This window comes from Branchiostoma lanceolatum, chromosome 13 (assembly GCF_035083965.1).
Source record: "Branchiostoma lanceolatum isolate klBraLanc5 chromosome 13, klBraLanc5.hap2, whole genome shotgun sequence".
Classification (NCBI taxonomy): domain Eukaryota; kingdom Metazoa; phylum Chordata; class Leptocardii; order Amphioxiformes; family Branchiostomatidae; genus Branchiostoma; species Branchiostoma lanceolatum.
The window spans coordinates 7,324,100-7,345,949 of NC_089734.1; the positions used below are offsets into that span (position 1 = coordinate 7,324,100).

Sequence of the window (21,850 nt, forward strand, 5' to 3'; positions counted from 1 at the left end):
ATTCGAACGGGAGTTATAGACGTATTGTATGAGAGAATGTGCAACCCCACCCTCAACAGGAAAGATGGCCTACGTAACGAACTTTCCGTCACCTTGGTCCCTGCACTACCACCACTTCGAGACAACATTAGTTACTGAGCTAAAACAGGATCTGATTAGCATAAACATTGTCTTCATTTTGTCTCATTTTGGTTCCTATTGTCTTAACGTCGATTACGTATCACTTCAAATTTTCTTGTTTAAAACCTTGTGAACCACAGATCTTGTTTCAGTCACTGACGACAAATGCTACCTGGACCGTCTGACCGTTCTCAAAATCTATCCAGACGATTGAGTAACAGTTACCCTGCGTATCTTATAACCTGGATTTTCAAACTTCATTGACAAAATGCCATTACATACAAACTTACCATAAACCTCGTGGCGGAAGTTGTCTCTGCAGTCCACTGCGATATCGTGGTAGCCACAGCTGTCGCAGGCATGGCAGAAGAGGTCGATCTTGTCCACGTAGCTGCAGTCGACCGTGTCACGCCAGTGCTTGAGGGCTGTCCTGATGCACAGATAGTTGTCATGACCACATTGCTGCTCGATCTTTGTGATGAAGTCGTCATCGCAGCCGAGATACGTGCAGAAGCTCTTCCAGTCATCGCTCAACTTCTTGCTGTAAATGTCGATCTGACTGTCGCACAGTACGACGCTGCACTCGGTGCGGTGCTTGTCATCGACGATTCCAGCGCAATCCGTGTATCCACAGTCACGTAGGGTCTGGCACAAGATGTTGACTTTGTCGTCATAGCTTGCGTCGAAGGTGTCGCGCCAGGTCTTCAGGGCATGGAAGCAGCTGAGGTAGTCATCGTCATGGTACTGATCCTGCAACTTGTGGATGAAGGAGTAGTCACAGCCAAGTTTTGTGCAGACCAGCTTCCAGTCTCCGATCTTGCCGCAGATAAAGCGCAGTGTGTCATCGCACAGAGCCAATCCTTGAAAAGAGAAGTATACACGTGGTATGGGGAAACATATTGAATCAAAAGAAAAAGAAGATAATCATCATTAACATTTACAACCTAGACAAATCTGGCCTTTAAGTGTCTGAAATTCTGTACCATAAGCTTCCTTGTTGAAGTTCGTCCTACAGTCCACTGCAATGCTGTGGAAGTCACAAGCATCGCAAGCATGGCAGAAGAGGTCAATCTTGTCAGTGTAGCTGCAGTCGACGGTGTCACGCCAGTGCTTCAGGACAGTACTTATGCACAAGTAGTTGTCACTTCCGTATTCTGTCTCAGTCTTGGTAACAAAGTCATCATCGCATCCCAAAACTTTGCAGAAATACTTCCAGTTATCTGCCAATTTATGACTGTAAATATTGATCTGGTTGTCACACAAGGCAAAGCAATTTTCAGTGCGATATTTGTTGTAGACAGTATCGGCACAACTATCATAGTTACAAGTGCGTAGCGTATGACACAGGATGTTGACTTTGTCGTCATAACTGATGTCAAATGTGTCGCGCCATGTCTGTAGGGCGTGGAAGCAACACAAATATGTGTCGTCCTTGTATCGGTCGTGGAACTTGTGGACAAATGCGTCGTCACAGCCCAGGTGTGTGCAGACCAGCTTCCAGTCATCGATCTTGTGGCAGATGACACGAAGTGTGTCGTCACATAGGGCCAGTCCTACAAAGGGTATAAGGTATCCATTAGATGTTAAGTCGCATTGAGATCAATAAAGGCTATTTCAAACTGCTGATTCTACAAGAAAGACAATGCAACTAAGCTTTTAATTTCTATTAAACAAATGCAATAATTCTTCATCTCCATTTCTATGTGAGGACACGGGATAATCCATACAAGACAATGAAAGAAACTTCACGAACCTGTCACCAAAACACCTCCAGTAACAAAGTGCCCTGATGAACCTCCAGTGACAAAGGCACTAGAGCTGCCAGTGACTGAAGATAAAGGGTAAGATCAATGTAAGCATCACATGATGAAACTTTAGAAAATCAGACTACATTAGATCAATAGGATTACAAGGGGAAGAAAATTTTCCTTCGCTATCAATAGAATAAAGAAAAACAATCACCAAATATCTCATTCCTGTAATGATCTCTACAATCCACGGCGATGTCGTCAAAACCACAGTGGTAACAGGCATTGCAGAAGTGGTCGATCTTGTCAGCGTAGCTGCAGTCCACAGTGTCACGCCAGGTCTTGATAGCCGTACCGCAGCACAAGTAGTCGTCGTGGCCACACTCGACCTCTATCTTAGTGATGAAGTCGTCACTGCAGTCGAGGGCATGGCAGAATGTCTTCCAATCGTGACTCAGGGTCTTGCAGTAGATGTCAATCTGGCCATCGCACAGAGCCACGCTGTGTTCAGTGCGGTACTTTGCGTAGACAGTGGTGGCACAGTCGGTGTAGCCACATGTACGTAGGGCAGTGCAGAGGGTGTCGACCTTGTCCGAGTAGTCCACATGCCAAGAGTCACGCCAATACTTGAGCATAGTACCGCAGCACAAAACGTCATCCGAGCCACACTCAGAGACGACCTTTGTGATCATGTCCGAGCCGCAACCCAGCGCGATACAAACAGCTCTCCAATCGGTGGAGATCTTGGTACAGATGATGTGGAAGGTGTCGTCACACAGAGCCAGTCCTACGAACACGAAAGATAACACTCTTAAACACACATTTTACAAAGATAGAAATATTTCTTTCATTTTGCTTACATTCAGTAAAATGAGCAAGAATGTATTAACAACAGGAGTATTTTGCAAAGATAGAGACCTACCTGTGACGGTCGAAGTTCTTTCATTTTGCTTACATTCAGTAAAATGAGCAAGAATAAATAAACAATGGCAGTATTTTGCAAAGGTAGAGAGACCTACCTGTGACGGTCGAAGCGCTGCTAATGACGGACTGGGTCGACACAACAGAGGATGTTCCGTAGCTTGTTGAGACACTCGACGTCACTACAAGAAAACGTGTGAAAGATAAGAGTCAGAGAAAATTTGAAATCGATTTCTAAGGACCACTGTTACTGTCATTTTATCGAAATTCTATAGAGGTCTTATTAGTAGATAGATACTAACCATAGACTTCATGGCGGAAGTTGTCTCTGCAGTCCACTGCGATATCGTGGTAGCCACAGCTGTCGCAGGCATGGCAGAAGAGGTCGATCTTGTCCACGTAGCTGCAGTCGACCGTGTCACGCCAGTGCTTGAGGGCAGTGCTGGTACACAGATAGTTGTCATGACCACATTGCTGCTCGATTTTGGTGACGAAGTCGTCATCGCAGCCCAAATATGTGCAGAAGTTCTTCCAGTCACTGCTCAACTTCTTGCTGTAAATGTCGATCTGACTGTCACACAGTACGACGCTGCACTCGGTGCGGTGCTTGTCATCGACGATTCCAGCGCAATCCGTGTATCCACAGTTACGCAGGGTCTGGCACAAGATGTTGACCTTGTCGTCATAGCTTGCGTCGAAGGTGTCGCGCCAGGTCTTCAGGGCATGGAAGCAGCTGAGGTAGTCGTCGTCATGGTACTGATCCTGGAACTTGTGGATGAAGGCGTAGTCACAGCCAAGTGTTGTGCAGACCAGCTTCCAGTCTCCGATCTTGCCGCAGATAAGGCGCAGTGTGTCGTCACACAGAGCCAATCCTAAAAAGAAGAATGAAAGAAATGTGTCGTCAATAAGCACCACATTTGCGGTATTAAATTGAGGTTTACGTGTTTCTAGGACACTTCTCTGGCCTCAAAGCAAATTATTTACCGTAGGACTCGTGGCGGAAGTTGGTCTTGCAGTCCACTGCAACATCGTTGAATCCGCAGATATGACAGGCGTGGCAGAAGAGATCAATCTTGTTATCGTAGCTACAGTCCACTGTGTTACGCCAGTGCTTCAGGGCAGTGCTGATACACAGATAGCTGTCTCCGTTACAGTCGTGATCGATCTTGCTGATGAAGTCATCGTCACAGTTCAAAGCCTTACAGAAGTGCACCCAATCATCGGCCAACTTATGGCTGTAGATGTTGATCTGGTGGTCACACAAGGCAAAGCAGTTCTCTGTACGATACTTGTACATGACGGTGTCGGCGCAATCGTCATGTCCGCAGGTGCGCAGGGTCCAGCACAGCTTGTTGACCTTGTCATCGTAGCTGATATCGAAGGTATCGCGCCATGTCTTCAGGGAATGGAAGCAGCACTGGTAGACGTCGTCCTTGTATTGGTCTTGGAACTTGTGAACAAAGGCGTCATCACAGCCCAGGTGTGTGCAGATCAGCTTCCAGTCATCGATCTTGTGAGAGATGACACGAAGTGTGTCGTCACACAGAGCCAATCCTGCAAAAGGTAAAAATCATCTGTTAGCTTTGAACCTTTTATTCCCTTACAGATTACATTCTGGCAAATCTAAGACGAAATGCACGACCTTGTTGATTAAGACTGCTACTTACCATACGACTCGTAGCGGAAGTTGGACCTGCACTCGGTGGCAATGTCGTGGTAACCGCGGTTATCGCAAGCATGACAGAAGAGGTCAATCTTGTCGTCGTAGCTACAGTCGACAGTGTCACGCCAGTGCTTGAGAGCAGTACTGATGCACAGGTAGTTGTCTCCGCCACACTCCATCTCAATCTTGTTGATAAAGTCGTCGTCGCATTGGAGGTCAACACAGATGTACTTCCAGTCATCGCTCAACTTATGGCTGTACACATCGATCTGGCTATCACACAGGGCAAAGCTGTGCTCGGTGCGATACTTGTGATACAGAGTGTCGGCGCAATCGTAATAGTGACAATCGCGCAGTGTCTTCCACAGGGTGTTGTATTTGTCGTCATAGCTGGTATCGAATGTGTCGCGCCATGTCTTGAGGGCATGGAAGCAGCACATGTAGGTGTCGTCCTTGTATTGGTCTTGGAACTTGTGGATGAATGCGTCGTCATAGCCCAGGTGGGTGCAGACCAGCTTCCAGTCATCAATCTTGTGACAGATGACGCGAAGCGTGTCATCACACAAAGCCAATCCTGCAAAGATATACGTAAGAATATGTTTCAGCAGCTTGGAAATATTTGAGATCTTTTAGATATAAGCCATTTCATCGTGAGTAGGCAAACATATCCAGACGAAAACATGCAGCGAGAGGATGGTAAGTAGACTGACCTGTCACCAGGACACCTCCACTGACGTAATGGCCCGACGTTCCTCCTGTGCTGAAGGTGCTGGAGCCACCAGTAACTAAAATGACCAGAAAGGAGAAAAAACATATGTTTAGTAAAATGGATGGAATGGGATAGGACTTCAGAATTATAGCACCAAAATCACGCTGAAGGGTGCAACAAAAGATCCTCACCGAAGACCTCATTACGGTAATGATCTCTACAGTCAACGGCGACGTCGTCGAAACCACAGTGGTAACATGCGTTGCAGAAGTGGTCGATCTTGTCAGCGTAGCTGCAGTCCACAGTGTCACGCCAGGTCTTGATAGCCGTATTGCAACACAAGTAGTCGTCGTGGCCACACTCGACCTCTATCTTAGTGATGAAGTCGTCACTGCAGTCGAGGGCATGGCAGAATGTCTTCCAGTCGTGACTCAAGGTCTTGCAGTAGATGTCAATCTGGCCATCACACAGAGCCACGCTGTGCTCAGTGCGGTACTTTGCGTAGACAGTGGTGGCACAGTCGGTGTAGCCGCATGTACGCAGGGCAGTGCAGAGGGTGTCGACCTTGTCGGAGTAGTCCACATGCCAAGAGTCACGCCAATACTTGAGCATAGTGCTGCAGCACAAAACGTCATCCGAGCCACACTCAGAGACGACCTTTGTGATCATATCCGAGCCGCAGCCCAGTGCGATACACACAGCTCTCCAGTCGGTGGAGATCTTGGTACAGATGATGTGGAAGGTGTCGTCACACAGTGCCAGTCCTAAGAACAAAACCATACACCGGTGTCAAGCTCCAATTCCATTCAAGTACTTCTTTCATCTTCCTAACATATAGCAACACTCGGAATGACGGAGAAAATGGCAGTGACTCGCAAAGGAAGAGATTTACCTGTGACAGTTGAAGCGCTGCCACCGACAGACTGGGTCGACACCACAGAGGATGTTCCATAGCTTGTTGAGGCACTCGACGTCACTACAATAAAATATGTGGAAGACAAGCGTCAAAGCGGACATCAAATAAGTTTGTGAAGAAGCGACGACTGTACTTTTCTCGAACTTCAACAGAGGTCCTATTAGTAGATGGATACTAACCATAGACTTCGTGGCGGAAGTTGTCTCTACAGACCACTGCGATATCGTGGTAGCCACAGCTGTCGCAGGCATGGCAGAAGAGGTCGATCTTGTCCACGTAGCTACAGTCGACCGTATCACGCCAGTGCTTGAGGGCAGTGCTGGTACACAGATAGTTGTCATGACCACATTGCTGCTCGATTTTGGTGATGAAGTCGTCATCGCAGCCCAAATATGTGCAGAAGTTCTTCCAGTCACTGCTCAACTTCTTGCTGTAAATGTCGATCTGACTGTCGCACAGTACGACGCTGCACTCGGTGCGGTGCTTGTCATCGACGATTCCAGCGCAATCCGTGTATCCACAGTTACGCAGGGTCTGGCACAAGATGTTGACCTTGTCGTCATAGCTTGCGTCGAAGGTGTCGCGCCAGGTCTTCAGGGCATGGAAGCAGCTGAGGTAGTCGTCGTCATGGTACTGATCCTGGAACTTGTGGATGAAGACGTAGTCACAGCCAAGTGTTGTGCAGACCAGCTTCCAGTCTCCAATCTTTCCGCAGATAAGGCGCAGTGTGTCATCACATAGAGCCAATCCTGAAAAGAAGAACGAAAGAAATGTGTCGTGAATTAGCTTCATATTTGCGTGATTCTATGGAAGTTTACGTGTTTCTAGGACACTTGTCTAGCCTTGAAGCAAAAATATTTACCGTAGGACTCGTGGCGGAAGTTGGTCTTGCAGTCCACTGCAACGTCGTCGAATCCACAGGAATAACAAGCGTGGCAGAAGAGATCAATCTTGTCGTCATAGCTACAGTCCATTGTGTTACGCCAGTGCTTCAGGGCAGTGCTGATACACAGATAGCTGTCTCCGTTACAGTCGTGATCAATCTTGCTGATGAAGTCATCATCACAGTTCAAAGCCTTACAGAAGTGCACCCAATCATCGGCCAACTTATGGCTGTAGATATTGATCTGGTGGTCACACAGGGCAAAGCAGTTTTCTGTACGATACTTGTACATGACGGTGTCGGCGCAATCGTCATGTCCGCAGGTGCGCAGGGTCCAGCACAGCTTGTTGACCTTGTCATCGTAGCTGATATCGAATGTATCGCGCCATGTCTTCAAAGAATGGAAGCAGCACTGGTAGACGTCGTCCTTGTATTGGTCTTGGAACTTGTGGACAAAAGCGTCATCACAGCCCAGGTGTGTGCAAACCATCTTCCAGTCATCGATCTTGTGAGAGATGGCACGAAGTGTGTCGTCACACAGAGCCAATCCTGCAAAAGGTAAAACACCATGTAAGCTTTGAAACATTTTTCCTTACTGATTGCATTCTGGCAAATCTAAGAGGAAATGCATGACCTTGTTCATTAAAAATGCTACTTACCATACGACTCGTAGCGGAAGTTGGACCTGCACTCGGCGGCAATGTCGTGGTAACCGCGGTTATCGCAAGCATGACAGAAGAGGTCAATCTTATCGTCGTAGCTACAGTCGACAGTGTCACGCCAGTGCTTGAGAGCAGTACTGATGCAAAGGTAGTTGTCTCCGCCACACTCCAGCTCAATCTTGTTGATAAAGTCGTCGTCGCATTGGAGGTCAACACAGATGTACTTCCAGTCATCGCTCAACTTATGGCTGTACACATCGATCTGGCTATCACACAGGGCAAAGCTGTGCTCGGTGCGATACTTGTGATACAGGGTGTCGGCGCAATCGTAATAGTGACAATCGCGCAGTGTCTTCCACAGGGCGTTGTATTTGTCGTCATAGCTGGTATCGAATGTGTCGCGCCATGTCTTGAGGGCATGGAAGCAGCACATGTAGGTGTCGTCCTTGTATTGGTCTTGGAACTTGTGGATGAAAGCGTCGTCACAGCCCAGGTGGGTGCAGACCATCTTCCAGTCATCGATCTTATGACAGATGACGCGAAGCGTGTCATCATACAGAGCCAATCCTGCACAGAGGTTTGTAAGCGGTTCAGTAGCGTAAATATGTTTGAGACGTACATCTTAACCAATTTCATCTGGAGTAAGCAAACACATAAAGAGAAAAACATACACCGAACACAAATCAAGTAGACTAACCTGTCACCAGAACGCCTCCGCTGACGTAATGGCCCGACGTTCCTCCTGTGCTGAAGGTGCTGGAGCCACCAGTCACTAAAATGACAAGAAAGCAAAAAACAAGAGAGTTAAGGAGAAATGGATGTTTTAGGGGACTTCAAAACGATGCGCTAAAAATACGCTGATGTGTGCAGAAAAAGAAGCTCACCGAAGACCTCATTGCGGTAATGATCTCTACAATCAACGGCAATGTCGTCAAAGCCACAGTGGTAACAGGCGTTGCAGAAGATGTCGATCTTGTCAGCGTAGCTGCAGTCCACAGTGTCACGCCAGGTCTTGATAGCCGTACTGCAACACAAGAAGTCGTCGTGGCCACACTCGACCTCTATCTTAGTGATGAAGTCGTCACTGCAGTCGAGGGCATGGCAGAATGTCTTCCAATCGTGACTCAAGGTCTTGCAGTAGATGTCAATCTGGCCATCGAACAAGGCCACGCTGTGCTCAGTGCGGTACTTTGCGTAGACAGTGGTGGCACAGTCGGTGTAGCCGCATGTACGCAGGGCAGTGCAGAGGGTGTCGACCTTGTCGGAGTAGTCCACATGCCAAGAGTCACGCCAATACTTGAGCATAGTACCGCAGCACAAAACGTCATTCGAGCCACACTCAGAGATGACCTTTGTGATCATATCCGAGCCGCAGCCCAGTGCGATACACAGAGCTCTCCAGTCGGTGGAGATTTTGGTACAGATGATGTGAAAGGTGTCGTCACAAAGTGCCAGTCCTAAGTACAAGACCATACACCGGTGTCAAGCCCCAATTCCAAAAAAGTATTTCATCAATCTTCCTAACATATACATATATAGCGAAACGCGACATAATGAATAAAAATGGCAGTGACTTAAGAAGGAACAGACATACCTGTGACAGTTGAAGCGCTGCCACCGACGGACTGGGTCGACACCACTGAGGATGTTTGAATGCTTGTCGAGATACTTGACGTCACTACAAGAAAACGTGTTGTTGATAAGTGTCAAAGTGGACATTAAATGAATTTGTGAAGAGGCGAAGACAGTACGTTTTCTCGAATTTTAATAGAGATCCTATTAGTGGATGGATACTGACCATAGACTTCATGGCGGAAGTTGTCTCTGCAGTCCACTGCGATATCGTGGTGACCACAGCTGTCGCAGGCATGGCAGAACAGGTCGATCTTTTCCACGTAGCTGCAGTCGACCGTGTCACGCCAGTGCTTGAGGGCAGTGCTGGTACAAAGATAGTTGTCATGACCACATTGCTGCTCGATTTTGGCGATGAAGTCGTCATCGCAGCCCAAATATGTGCAGAAGTTCTTCCAGTCACTGCTCAACTTCTTGCTGTAAATGTCTATCTGACTGTCGCACAGTACGACACTGCACTCCGTACGGTGCTTGTCATCGATGATTCCAGCGCAATCCGAGTATCCACAATTACGCAGGGTCTGGCACAAGATGTTGACCTTGTCGTCATAGCTTGCGTCGTAGGTGTCGCGCCAGGTCTTCAGGGCATGGAAGCAGCTGAGGTAGTCGTCGTCATGGTACTGATCCTGGAACTTGTGGATGAAGACGTAGTCACAGCCAAGTGTTGTGCAGACCAGCTTCCAGTCGCCGATCTTGCCGCAGATAAGGCGCAGTGTGTCGTCACACAGAGCCAATCCTTAAAAGAAGAACGAAAGAAATGTGTCGTCAATAAACTTTTCATTTGAGTGACTGTATTGAGGTTTGCGTGTTTCTAGGACACTTGTCTAGCCTCAAGGCAAAAATATTTACCGTAGGACTCGTGGCGGAAGTTGGTCTTGCAGTCCACTGCAACATCGTCGAATCCACAGGAATAACAAGCGTGGCAGAAGAGATCAATCTTGTCATCATAGCTACAGTCCACTGTGTTACGCCAGTGCTTCAGGGCAGTGCTGATACACAGATAGCTGTCTCCGTTACAGTCGTGATCGATCTTGCTGATGAAGTCATCGTCACAGTTCAAAGCCTTACAGAAGTGCACCCAATCATCGGCCAACTTATGGCTGTAGATGTTGATCTGGTGGTCACACAGGGCAAAGCAGTTTTCTGTACGATACTTGTACATGACGGTGTCGGCGCAATCGTCATGTCCACAGGTACGCAGAGTCCAGCACAGCTTGTTGACCTTGTCATCATAGCTGATATCGAAGGTGTCGCGCCATGTCTTCAGGGAATGGAAGCAGCACTGGTAGACGTCGTCCTTGTATTGGTCTTGGAACTTGTGGACAAAGGCGTCATCACAGCCCAGGTGTGTGCAGACCAGCTTCCAGTCATCGATCTTGTGAGAGATGACACGAAGTGTGTCGTCACACAGAGCCAATCCTGCAAAAGGTAAAAATCATCTGTAAGTTTTGAACCTTTGTTTTTCTTACAGATTGCATTCTGGCAAATCTAAGAGGAAATGCACGACCTTGTTCATTCAGACTGCTACTTACCATATGACTCGTAGCGGAAGTTGGACCTGCACTCTGTGGCAATGTCGTGGTAACCGCGGTTATCGCAAGCATGACAGAAGAGGTCAATCTTGTCGTCGTAGCTACAGTCGACAGTGTCACGCCAGTGCTTGAGAGCAGTACTGATGCAAAGGTAGTTGTCTCCGCCACACTCCAGCTCAATCTTGTTGATAAAGTCGTCGTCGCATTGGAGGTCAACACAGATGTACTTCCAGTCATCGCTCAACTTATGGCTGTACACATCGATCTGGCTATCACACAGGGCAAAGCTGTGCTCGGTGCGATACTTGTGATACAGGGTGTCGGCGCAATCGTAATAGTGACAATCGCGCAGTGTCTTCCACAGGGTGTTGTATTTGTCGTCATAGCTGGTATCGAATGTGTCGCGCCATGTCTTGAGGGCATGGAAGCAGCACATGTAGGTGTCGTCCTTGTATTGGTCTTGGAACTTGAAGATGAATGCGTCGTCACAGCCCAGGTGGGTGCAGACCATCTTCCAGTCATCAATCTTGTGACAGATGACGCGAAGTGTGTCATCACACAGAGCCAATCCTGCAAAGGTATAAGTAAGAATATGTTTCAGCAGCTTAGACATATTTGAGATCTTTTAGATATAAGCCATTATATCGGGAGTAGGCAAACATATCCAGACAAAAACATGCCGCGAGTAGAAAGTAGACTGACCTGTCACCAGAACGCCTCCGCTAACGTAATGGCCCGACGTTCCTCCTGTGCTGAAGGTGCTGGAACCACCAGTAACTAAAAAGACAAGAAAGGAAAATTAAACCGTGTTAAGTTAAACGGATGGGATTGGATAGGACTTCAGATTTATAGCAACAAAATCACGCTGAAGGGTGCTACAAAAGATACTCACCGAAGACCTCATTACGGTAATGATCTCTACAGTCCACGGCGACGTCGTCGAAACCACAGTGGTAACAGGCGTTGCAGAAGTGGTCGATCTTGTCAGCGTAGCTGCAGTCCACAGTGTCACGCCAGGTCTTGATAGCCGTACTGCAACACAAGTAGTCGTCGTGGCCACACTCGACCTCTATCTTAGTGATGAAGTCGTCACTGCAGTCGAGGGCATGACAGAATGTCTTCCAGTCGTCCCTCAGGGTCTTGCAGTAGATATCGATCTGGCCATCGCACAGAGCCACGCTGTGCTCAGTGCGGTACTTTGCGTAGACAGTGGTGGCACAGTCGGTGTAGCCACATGTACGCAGGGCAGTGCAGAGGGTGTCGACCTTGTCCGAGTAGTCCACATGCCAAGAGTCACGCCAATACTTGAGCATAGTGCCGCAGCACAAAACGTCATCCGAGCCACACTCAGAGACGACCTTTGTGATCATGTCCGAGCCGCAACCCAGCGAGATACACACAGCTCTCCAGTCGGTGGAGATCTTGGTACAGATGATGTGGAAGGTGTCGTCACACAGTGCCAGTCCTAAGAACAAGACGATACACCGGTGTCAAGCCCCAATTCCGTAAATATTTTTTCTACTTATATCCTGCTAACATATAGCAAAATGCGGAATAATTAAAAAGAAACTTAGCAGTGACTGGAAAAGGAAGATACATACCTGTGACGGTTGAACCACTTCCGATGACGGACTGGGTCGACACCACAGAGGATGTTCCATAGCTTGTTGAGACACTTGACGTCACTGCGCGGAAAGCAAAGATGAAAGGAAATTGTAAGAGAGGGCAAGTAAAACATTTTAAAAAGAGCGATGTTTGTGTGTGTGTGTGTGTTTGTAAAATATTGATTGTGGTCCGGATCAGTAAATACATACTAACCATAGACTTCATGACGGAAGTTGTCTCTGCAGTCCACTGCAATATCGTGATGGCCACAGCTGTCACAAGCATGGCAGAACAAGTCAATTTTCTCTACGTAGCTGCAATCGACCGTGTCACGCCAGTGTTTGAGGGCAGTGCTGATGCACAGATAGTTGTCATGACCACATTCCTGCTCGATTTTGGTGATGAAGTCGTCATCGCAGCCCAAATATTTGCAGAAGTTCTTCCAGTCACTGCTCAACTTCTTGCTGTAAATGTCGATCTGACTGTCGCACAGTACGACACTGCACTCGGTGCGGTGCTTGTCATCGACGATTCCAGCGCAATCCGTGTATCCACAGTTACGCAGGGTCTGGCACAAGATGTTGACCTTGTCATCATAGCTCGCGTCAAAGGTGTCGCGCCAGGTCTTTAGGGCATGGAAGCAGCTGAGGTAGTCGTCGTCATGGTACTGATCCTGGAACTTGTTGATGAAGGTGTGGTCGCAGCCAAGTCTTGTGCACACCACCTTCCAGTCTCCGATCTTACTGCAGATAAGGCGCAACGTGTCATCACACAGAGCCAGTCCTGAGGAAGATGGGAAACGATAAGTGTTTGACTGAAGTAGCAAAGAAAAGGGTGTCGAACATATAACGGACGAAATGTATTCTGTTAATTTACATTTATTCATACTGAAAAGAATAGTAATAAAAACAACTGTATTTCAATCAGTACATACCGTGTGACTCATGGCGGTAGCTACTCCTGCAGTCCTCTGCAATGTCATCGAATCCACAGGTGTGACAAGCGTGACAGAAGATGTTAACCATGTCAGCGTAGCTGGACTCTACCGTATTACGCCAGTGCTTCAGAGCAACACTAACGCAAAGATAGTCATCTCCACTGCATTCCTGTTCGATCTTTACGATGAAGTCATCATCGCAGCCCAAGTGCCTACAGAAGTTCTTCCAATCGTCGGCCAACTTATGGCTGTAGATATTGATCTGGTGGTCACACAGGGCAAAGCAGTTTTCTGTACGATACTTGTTATACACGGTGTTGGCGCAATCGTCATGTCCGCAGGTGCGCAGAGTCAGGCACAGCTTGTTGACCTTGTCATCATAGCTGATATCAAAGGTGTCGCGCCATGTCTTCAGGGAATGGAAGCAGCACTGGTAGGTGTCGTCCTTGTATTGGTCTTGGAACTTGTGGATGAATGTGTCATCACAGCCCAGGTGTGAGCAGACCATCTTCCAGTCATCGATCTTGTGAGAGATGACACGAAGTGTGTCGTCACACAGAGCCAATCCTGCAAAAGGTAAAAATCATCTATCAGCTTTGAAACCTTACGGATTGTATTCCAGCAAATCTAAGACTAAATGCACACCCCTGTGAAAAGTTGATATTTCATTAAGACTGCGACTTACCATACGACTCGTAGCGGAAGTTGGTTCTGCAGACAACTGCAATGTCGTTGAAGTCACGAGTGTCGCAAGCATGGCAGAAGATGTCAATCTTGTCGTTGTAGCTGCAGTCAACAGTGTCACGCCAGTGCTTGAGAGCAGTGCTGATGCACAGGTAGTTGTCTCCGCCACACTCCATGTCGATCTTGTTGATAAAGTCGTCGTCGCACTTGAGAGAAACACAGAAATTCTTCCAATCGTGGCTTAACTTTTGGCTGTAAACATCGATCTGGCTATCACATAGAGCAAACGTGTGCTCTGTGCGATACTTGTGATACAGGGTGTCGGCGCAATCGTAGTAGTGACAATCGCGCAGTGTCTTCCACAGGGTGTTGTATTTGTCATCATAGCTGGTATCAAATGTGTCGCGCCATGTCTTCAGGGAATGGAAGGAGCACAGGTAGGTGTCGTCCTGGTATTTGTCCTGAATCTTGCGAACAAAATCGTCGTCACAGCCCAAGTGTGTGCAGACCATCTTCCAGTCATCAATCTTGTGACAGATGACACGAAGTGTGTCGTCACACAGAGCCAATCCTGCAAAGAAAAGAAGAATGATGATGATGATGATAGAATGAAGTAACTGTCGGTGTTTAAAGTCTCAAAAAACATTAATGTAGCTGTTCTTTCCGCAGACGTAGAGGACGTACCTGTCACCAGGACACCTCCAGAGACGAATTGACCAGATGTTCCCCCAGTAGAGAAGCTGCTAGATCCAGCAGTGACTGTAAAACAAAAGGGACATATTTGAGCAACGGAAACTAAAGAAATATTGTTGCACGAATTCTAAAATTTTCAACTTGTCAATGACAAACCCAATAACATCAATGTATTCTTACCAAATGTTTCCTTGTGGTAATTGTCTCTGCAGTCCACGGCAACGTCAGTGAAGCCACATGCATGACATGCGCTACAGAAGTAGTCGACCTTGTCAGCATAGCTGCAATCCACAGTGTCACGCCAGGTCTTCAGGGCCGTGTTGATGCACAGGTAGTCGTCATGGCCACATTCCTGTTGGATCTTACTGATGAAGTCGTCATTGCAGCCCAAATATGTGCAGAAGGTCTTCCAATCGTGACTCATCTTATGGCTGTAGATATCGATCTGGCTGTCACACAGGGCAAAGCAGTTTTCTGTGCGATACTTGTTATATACTGTATCAGCACAATGACCATAGCCGCAGTCACGCAGTATTAGGCACAGGTGGTTCACCTTGTCATCATAATTGCCGTCAAAGGTGTCTCTCCAGGTCTTGAGGGAATGGAAGCAGCACAGATAGGTGTCATCCTTGTACAGGTCTTCGAACCTGTGGATGAATGCGTCGTCACAGCCCAGGTGTTTGCAGACCATTTTCCAGTCATCAATCTTGTGACAGATGATGCGAAGTGTGTCGTCACACAGTGCCAAACCTGGGAAGTGTTGAAGAGGCGGTATTTTGAAATAGTTTTAAAATTAATGTACAAAACTATATCTTTTGCTACAAAATTGACATGGTTTGGGTGAGAGTACATGAGATACATTTTCTATATTTTTGTGTGCAATGTACACATACACACACACATACACATACACACACACACACAGACATACACAGACACACACACACACGCACAAGCCGAAAACAATACATCCATGCTTTTGGGCTGAAGTAATAATGGTGTGCTCACCAATGAATGAAGTTGAAGTTATGGATGATTCCCATCCAGTGCTGCTGGTCACAACATGGCTGACATAGCTTGAACCTGTGCCTGTGAAACTGCTACTACTGACAGTGTGGCTGGTTGACAGGCTTGCTGTAACTGTAAGGACATAGTTTGAATTGTTATGATTATGTGTATCTTGAAGCTCTTGGAAAGATATATGTGAACAAGCTGTAATCACGCAAGACATACCAAACTTGAAGCTGGGACAACACTGCATGTTTGTAGAATATTTGAATTAAAAGACTGAAATTACACAAATGTATATCATGGTGGCAATATGTTTTTCACAAATTCTATCTTACTCTGGCAGACACCTGAGCTTTTGTCCAAGTTGCAAGAGCGACATAGCTTTTGATACTAGAAATACAAAAGTTGTTACAATTTATTCATACAGCACTCACCATAGACTTCATGGCGGAAGTTGTCCTTGCAATCGGTTGCAATGTCATGGTAACCGCAGGTGGTGCAAGCATGGCAGAAAAGATCAATCATCTCTGCATAGCTGCAGTCCACGGTGTCACGCCAGTGCTTCAGGGCAGTACTGCAACACAGGTAGTTGTCTGTACCACAGTCCTCCTCAATCTTCTTGATGAAGTCATCGTCACAGCCCAAATGGGTACAGATGTCCTTCCACTTCCTCGACAGGGTCTTACAGTAGATGTTGATCTGACTGTCGGAAAGTACCACGCTGCATTCAGTGCGATACTTCTCCAGCACGATACCGGAGCAGTCTGTGTAGCCGCAGGTCTTCAGGACGTTACACAGAGTGTTGACCTTGTCTTCGTATCTGACGTTAGTGGTGTCGCGCCAGTGCCTCAACGTTGTCAAACAGCACAAGAAGGAATCGCCATGATGGTCTTGCTCAACCTTGGTAATAAGGTTCTTGTCACAGCCCAGGGTAACACACACAAGCTTCCAGTCAGTTATCTTCGTACAGATGATATGAAGGGTGTCGTCACACAAAGCCAGACCTGCAAAACAACAGACAGTTACTCAATGATGTTCAAAAACACACAGCCTTACGAAAAAAGAACTAGATATCAAAACAGGAAGCTCTGCTGCAGGACCAAGAAAATCTGTCAGGGGGCCAAAAATCTAATAATTTCTGTGATAGGACATGACCTAAGAATATACAGTATTACTGAGTTTCATGACATGCCAAACCATACATAGCTTCTTGAGTTATGCTGCTAAACCGCATACATACATAAATACATAATAACAAGCATGCAAACGCTACCAAAAACATAACCCTCTTGGCATGTGGAAACTTGGAGAGTGCAAACCTTTGTTGTGGCAGCATATATTCCACTGAATCTCCACCCCTCAGTATGAACAAAGTATACCACAGACTTCTGCAATTTTTCATGAACACCCTACCCTTCACTACGCTTAACACGTGTAACAAACTCTGTGTACCTGTTGAACTTGTAGAGGTGGAACCAGTATCCACCACGTGCACTGAGGATCCTCCAGTTGTAAACTGAGTGGAGACACTTGCCGATGCTGAGAAACAAAACAAAACAAAACAAAACAATTCTAAGATTAGGAAAAAAGACTTTTCTGCAATTTCTATCAAAAACTTTGAGACTTTGCAATCTTAGGTATAGTGAGCATAATTATATCTCTCTGGATGATTAGAATTTCCTTGAATAAGACATGAATGAATGATGAAATGGATGCATGGTATACATTGGTATAGGCACACAGGCAGATGAGAAACTGGGGAGTAAATCACATTTATGATTAACACTGCTGGGATTTGTATTCATATACAGATGAAGCCACTTAATTGCACCTCGGATAAACGCACCTTCCATTTAATTGCACCGAATCCCAATATCCAATTCCGGTTCCCATTCACTGCATTGTTAGTGACTCCGCATATCTGCACCGCGCATGGTAACCAATGCCGGATAACTGCACCAATTTTTTTTCAAAAATCCTCGACAAGTTAACTGAAAAGGTGCGCTAAAATCGGCAAACGCGGTACAAATGAGCCGATACCTGCCGGTGTAAAGGCCCAATACCGCCAATATGTTTAAAACTGTTTTGAGTAACAAAAGAAGGCGGTCTCCATTGACAGTTACGTTGATAGGAATCGTATGGGAGGCCCCGGGCGGGTCACCCGTAATCAGTAACCAAGTTTTAGTTTCAATTCCTAGTTTCATGGCGGTGCATGATTTACGTAAATTGACAACTGCACTCTACGTAATGTAACACAGAAACTGTTATCCCATGAGTGGCATAACGATGTTTCAGAATGCCTCCCCTGTAACATTACGTGTGTTGTAATGCGGTAGATCGCATGGAAAAATGCAAAATCAAAACAGGTTCGTAGTCATTTCTTTATTTCCAGCAAAGGGTCAATAAATGAAGTTAATAACTGAATAATTTCGTCTGTTTTCTTTGTGCAAGTGTTTCTGACTAACAATACACCCCCTCGCCCATGGCGGTGCGGTCCAGCTGGGCATTTCGCATAATTGCACCAGCCGGATAATTGCACCAAAAACGCTGACAAATGGGTGGTGCAGTTAAGCGGATTCTACTGTATTCAATGATTTGGCTGTAGCACATAGCCTGGGTGCCATCCTGTTTCTACCGGGGCTCCTACACTCGCTACCCTAAAAAAAATATTTTTTTAAGGTAGTGAGTGTAGAAGCCCCGTTAGAAATAGGATGGCACCAAGGCTAGTAGCACACGTATTATCCAAGCTTGTCCTGCTCCTAAATACATAGCATCAAGCACATGGCCTCGATATACATGCACCAATAAACCATTAAAAAATGGATTGCTAACAATAAATGAATCCTTACAAATGAAAGCTACTAGAGGAAATCCTAGAGGAAAACTTTGACAGTACTCACTGAACACTTCATTGCGGTAGTAATGTCTGCAGTTGTCAGCCATCTGGATGTAGCCACAATCCTCGCAAGCTGCACAGAAGATGTCGATCTTCTCAGCGTAGCTGCAGTCAATGGTGTCGCGCCAGGTCTTCAGAGCAGTGTGGCAGCACAGGAAGTCGTCATGGCCGCATTCCTGCTCGACCTTGCTGATGAAGTCGTCGTCGCAGCCCAGGCTGATGCAGATGGCCTTCCAATCACTATGCAGGGTCCTGCAGTAGATGTCAATCTGGGCGTCGCAGAGTGCCACGCTGCACTCTGTACGGAACTTCTCGTAGACCGTGGTTGCACAGTCTGTGAAGCCACAGGTACGCAGGGCGGTGATTAGCACGTTGACCTTGACGTGGTAGTCGGCGTAGTCATAGGTGTCACGCCACACCTTGAATGATTGAATGGTTTATTAGTAACAAGTGTTACATGGTAGCTCAAAGCTGAATTGCGTACACTGAACAATATCTTATCAAACACAAGGAAAGTACAGGTGAGGTCTTGGACATACATTTTAAAAACATCTACCGGGTATAACGCTTGAAAATTTTCGTGTAATACAGATTGAGCTAGACTTGACTTAAATAAGCTTTTGACAAAAAACTTTGTGCAGATACAAGAATCTAAAACGGTACTTGAATAAAAGTTGTCTGTTTCCACTGTGATAACTTGATGCTAAGTAAGTAAACTATCTATTTGTCCTGCATTCCATATTTTATTAGTTTCTGTGAGCACCTTCAGCATGGTGGTGCAGCACAGGTAGTTGTCAGAGCCGCAGTCCTCCATGATCTTCTGGATAAAGTCTGCGTTGCAGCCCAGGGCGATACAGACTGAAGTCCAGTCATCTGCGATCTTGTCACAGATGATCTTGATGGTGTCATCACACAGTGCAAGACCTGTGAAAAGAAAGGAAATAAACGTCATTATGACAACGTATGATAGTACCAAGCTGATCAATGACTAAGTCATCTTTGAATGTGGTGAGATGTTGTTGGTACATGTATGCAAGGTTGAATGTAGAATTCAATGAAGATTATTTTCACACAATGTAGACTGATCTGTCAATATTATGAGAATTTGGTAGTTCATGATTGTATGTATTGCTCTGTTTTGCACTCATCATTTGGAAAAAAGTATGGTAGTTGAACACACCCCACTACCAGCGGACTAGACCTTTGCTGTGATTGCAGTGTGGCCCAAGGACTATTTAAACAGAGTTGGCCTGCCCTATGCACCATCTGGTGAAGGAAGGATTTCAACCTGTGCCAAAGAATGTTAGTCTGGTGGAAGACATGTTTATGATCTAAATCTAAATCTTGGTGATCAGCGAATGGTTAAAATTTCATCATGATAGTTGCTACTCACCAGTTGATGTGCCTCCAGTGCTCACGATCAGACCTGTGGCTGTTGACCCTGTGGCATATCCATGGGTGACCTTACCACCTGCAGGGTATATGTTCTTTAGTTAGAAATATGTACATGCATTTCCAGTGTATCAATGATTTATCTAAATGTACATTATCACAAATAAGAATGATGAATATCAAAATTGTTAATCTAAATGGGTTTTATATTCACTGCTCAAACTTTTAATCTTTAAAAAATGGTACCGTATATGAGCTAATTCAAAAGGTGAACTAATTGGAACATTTGGCATGGCAGAGAGTCAAAATGGTAGATATTATCTCACCAATGCCGGTTACAGTACTTGCTGAGCTGCCACTGCTGCTGGTCTGGACATTAGCAGTGGCTACAAAAGAAACAAGACATGTCACAACATGTCAATGACTTATGTCCACAAGAACCAAACCATGATTTAGTAAAGATATACACAAACACCACTAAGAAACTGTTTTTCATCCATAATTGAAATGAAAATCATTAGTATCCTGGATCCATTGTGCAGTTGGCCACAAAGACAAATGTTCACTTCTATGGATTTGTGTATTATTTATGATTACATACACAACTATGGATACAGCCTGACATGTCTTTTGGAAATGATACCTTCTAGTTACTTGGGAAATGTACAAACTTCTCACACAGACTTACAGTCATACATGATTGAATAGGAAACGTTGTCTTGTATTTGTATCAAACTACTACTAGTCAAATTCTTACAATAGATCTCATGGCGCCAGTAGTCCCTGCACTCCGTGGCAATGTCGATGTAGCCACATGTGATGAGGGCATTACAGAAGCGATCAATCTTCTCATTGTAGGTGCAGTCCACAGTGTTGCGCCACAGCCTCAGGGCAGTGTTGCAGCACAAGTGGTGGTCTGAGCCACACTCATCCTCAATCCTGTGTAAGATAAGAAGAGCAACAACAGTTATCATGAGGAAAAACATTTGTGTTTTCTCAAAAAAATGTCCTTTGGATAATAGCAACTCAAGTTATTGTCATAAATTACTATTCCTACATGACAATAGCAAATATTATTCTTCAGTCACAAAAATACAAATAAGATACAGAATGGTACACTTTGCAATTATGGTATCATGATCAAATGATTTTTGATTGCATTCATGAATCTTGGAGGTTTTCTAACTGTCCGCAAGTTATTAAAGTAGTACTACATAATACATCCATCATTGTAAGGCTGAAGAATGGTCTATGAAAGATCCATTCGCAACTTCTGATAATCTCAGATATGAGGCTAAGCAGTAAAGAAGAAGAAGAGATCCATGTAAACATTGCTTTTGAAAGCAATAAAAATACCTGGAGATGAAGTCGTCATCACAGTGCAGAGCAATGCAGATGGCCTTCCAATCTCTGCTGATGGTGTCGCAGTAGTGGCTGATCTTGGAGTCAGACAGCACCAGGCTGCACTCTGTGCGATACTTGTCTTGCACGATAGACACACAGTCGGTATAGCCACAGATATCCAGGGCCTGGCACAGGTATGTGACCTTATCGCTGTATGACACATCGATAGAATCGCACCAGTCCTAAATAGACAAAGAACATTAATTTTAAATTATATCCTATATTGCAGTTGAAGTACAAAATGTGCACACAATGAATGGAATCAAGAAATGATAGAAACTTAAGGTTTTTTAAGATAAAAAGTTTGATGGATAGAAATTTGATAACATATTCTGTCAATGGATATTGCCATACATTAATGGTAAGAAAAAGCATAGTAATTTCCTTTATCCGGAGCATGGTGTAAGCACATAGGTAGATAGAAATTTGATGGTATCTTTTG

The 21,850-nt window shown here is 45.6% G+C and overlaps 1 protein-coding gene across 1 annotated transcript in view; it reads right to left on the minus strand.

Annotated features, from left to right (window-relative positions):
* Positions 1-8,314: 8,314 nt before the first annotated feature.
* The window catches only part of LOC136447208 (uncharacterized), a 47,135-nt gene continuing 33,599 nt past the window's right edge, over positions 8,315-21,850 (minus strand). The window contains exons 44-66 of the mRNA XM_066445924.1: positions 21,361-21,590; positions 20,762-20,943; positions 20,331-20,390; positions 20,006-20,083; positions 19,376-19,536; positions 18,617-19,031; positions 17,169-17,255; positions 16,151-16,720; positions 15,714-15,845; positions 14,886-15,455; positions 14,697-14,771; positions 14,014-14,583; positions 13,326-13,895; positions 12,605-13,174; positions 12,388-12,471; positions 11,679-12,251; positions 11,489-11,563; positions 10,787-11,356; positions 10,612-10,673; positions 10,104-10,515; positions 9,421-9,990; positions 8,507-9,079; positions 8,315-8,394 (exon numbers count right to left, since the gene is read on the minus strand). Of these exons, the coding sequence (XP_066302021.1) occupies positions 8,315-8,394; positions 8,507-9,079; positions 9,421-9,990; positions 10,104-10,515; positions 10,612-10,673; positions 10,787-11,356; positions 11,489-11,563; positions 11,679-12,251; positions 12,388-12,471; positions 12,605-13,174; positions 13,326-13,895; positions 14,014-14,583; positions 14,697-14,771; positions 14,886-15,455; positions 15,714-15,845; positions 16,151-16,720; positions 17,169-17,255; positions 18,617-19,031; positions 19,376-19,536; positions 20,006-20,083; positions 20,331-20,390; positions 20,762-20,943; positions 21,361-21,590 (7,269 nt within the window). The remainder of the gene's footprint in view (positions 8,395-8,506; positions 9,080-9,420; positions 9,991-10,103; positions 10,516-10,611; positions 10,674-10,786; positions 11,357-11,488; positions 11,564-11,678; positions 12,252-12,387; positions 12,472-12,604; positions 13,175-13,325; positions 13,896-14,013; positions 14,584-14,696; positions 14,772-14,885; positions 15,456-15,713; positions 15,846-16,150; positions 16,721-17,168; positions 17,256-18,616; positions 19,032-19,375; positions 19,537-20,005; positions 20,084-20,330; positions 20,391-20,761; positions 20,944-21,360; positions 21,591-21,850) is intronic.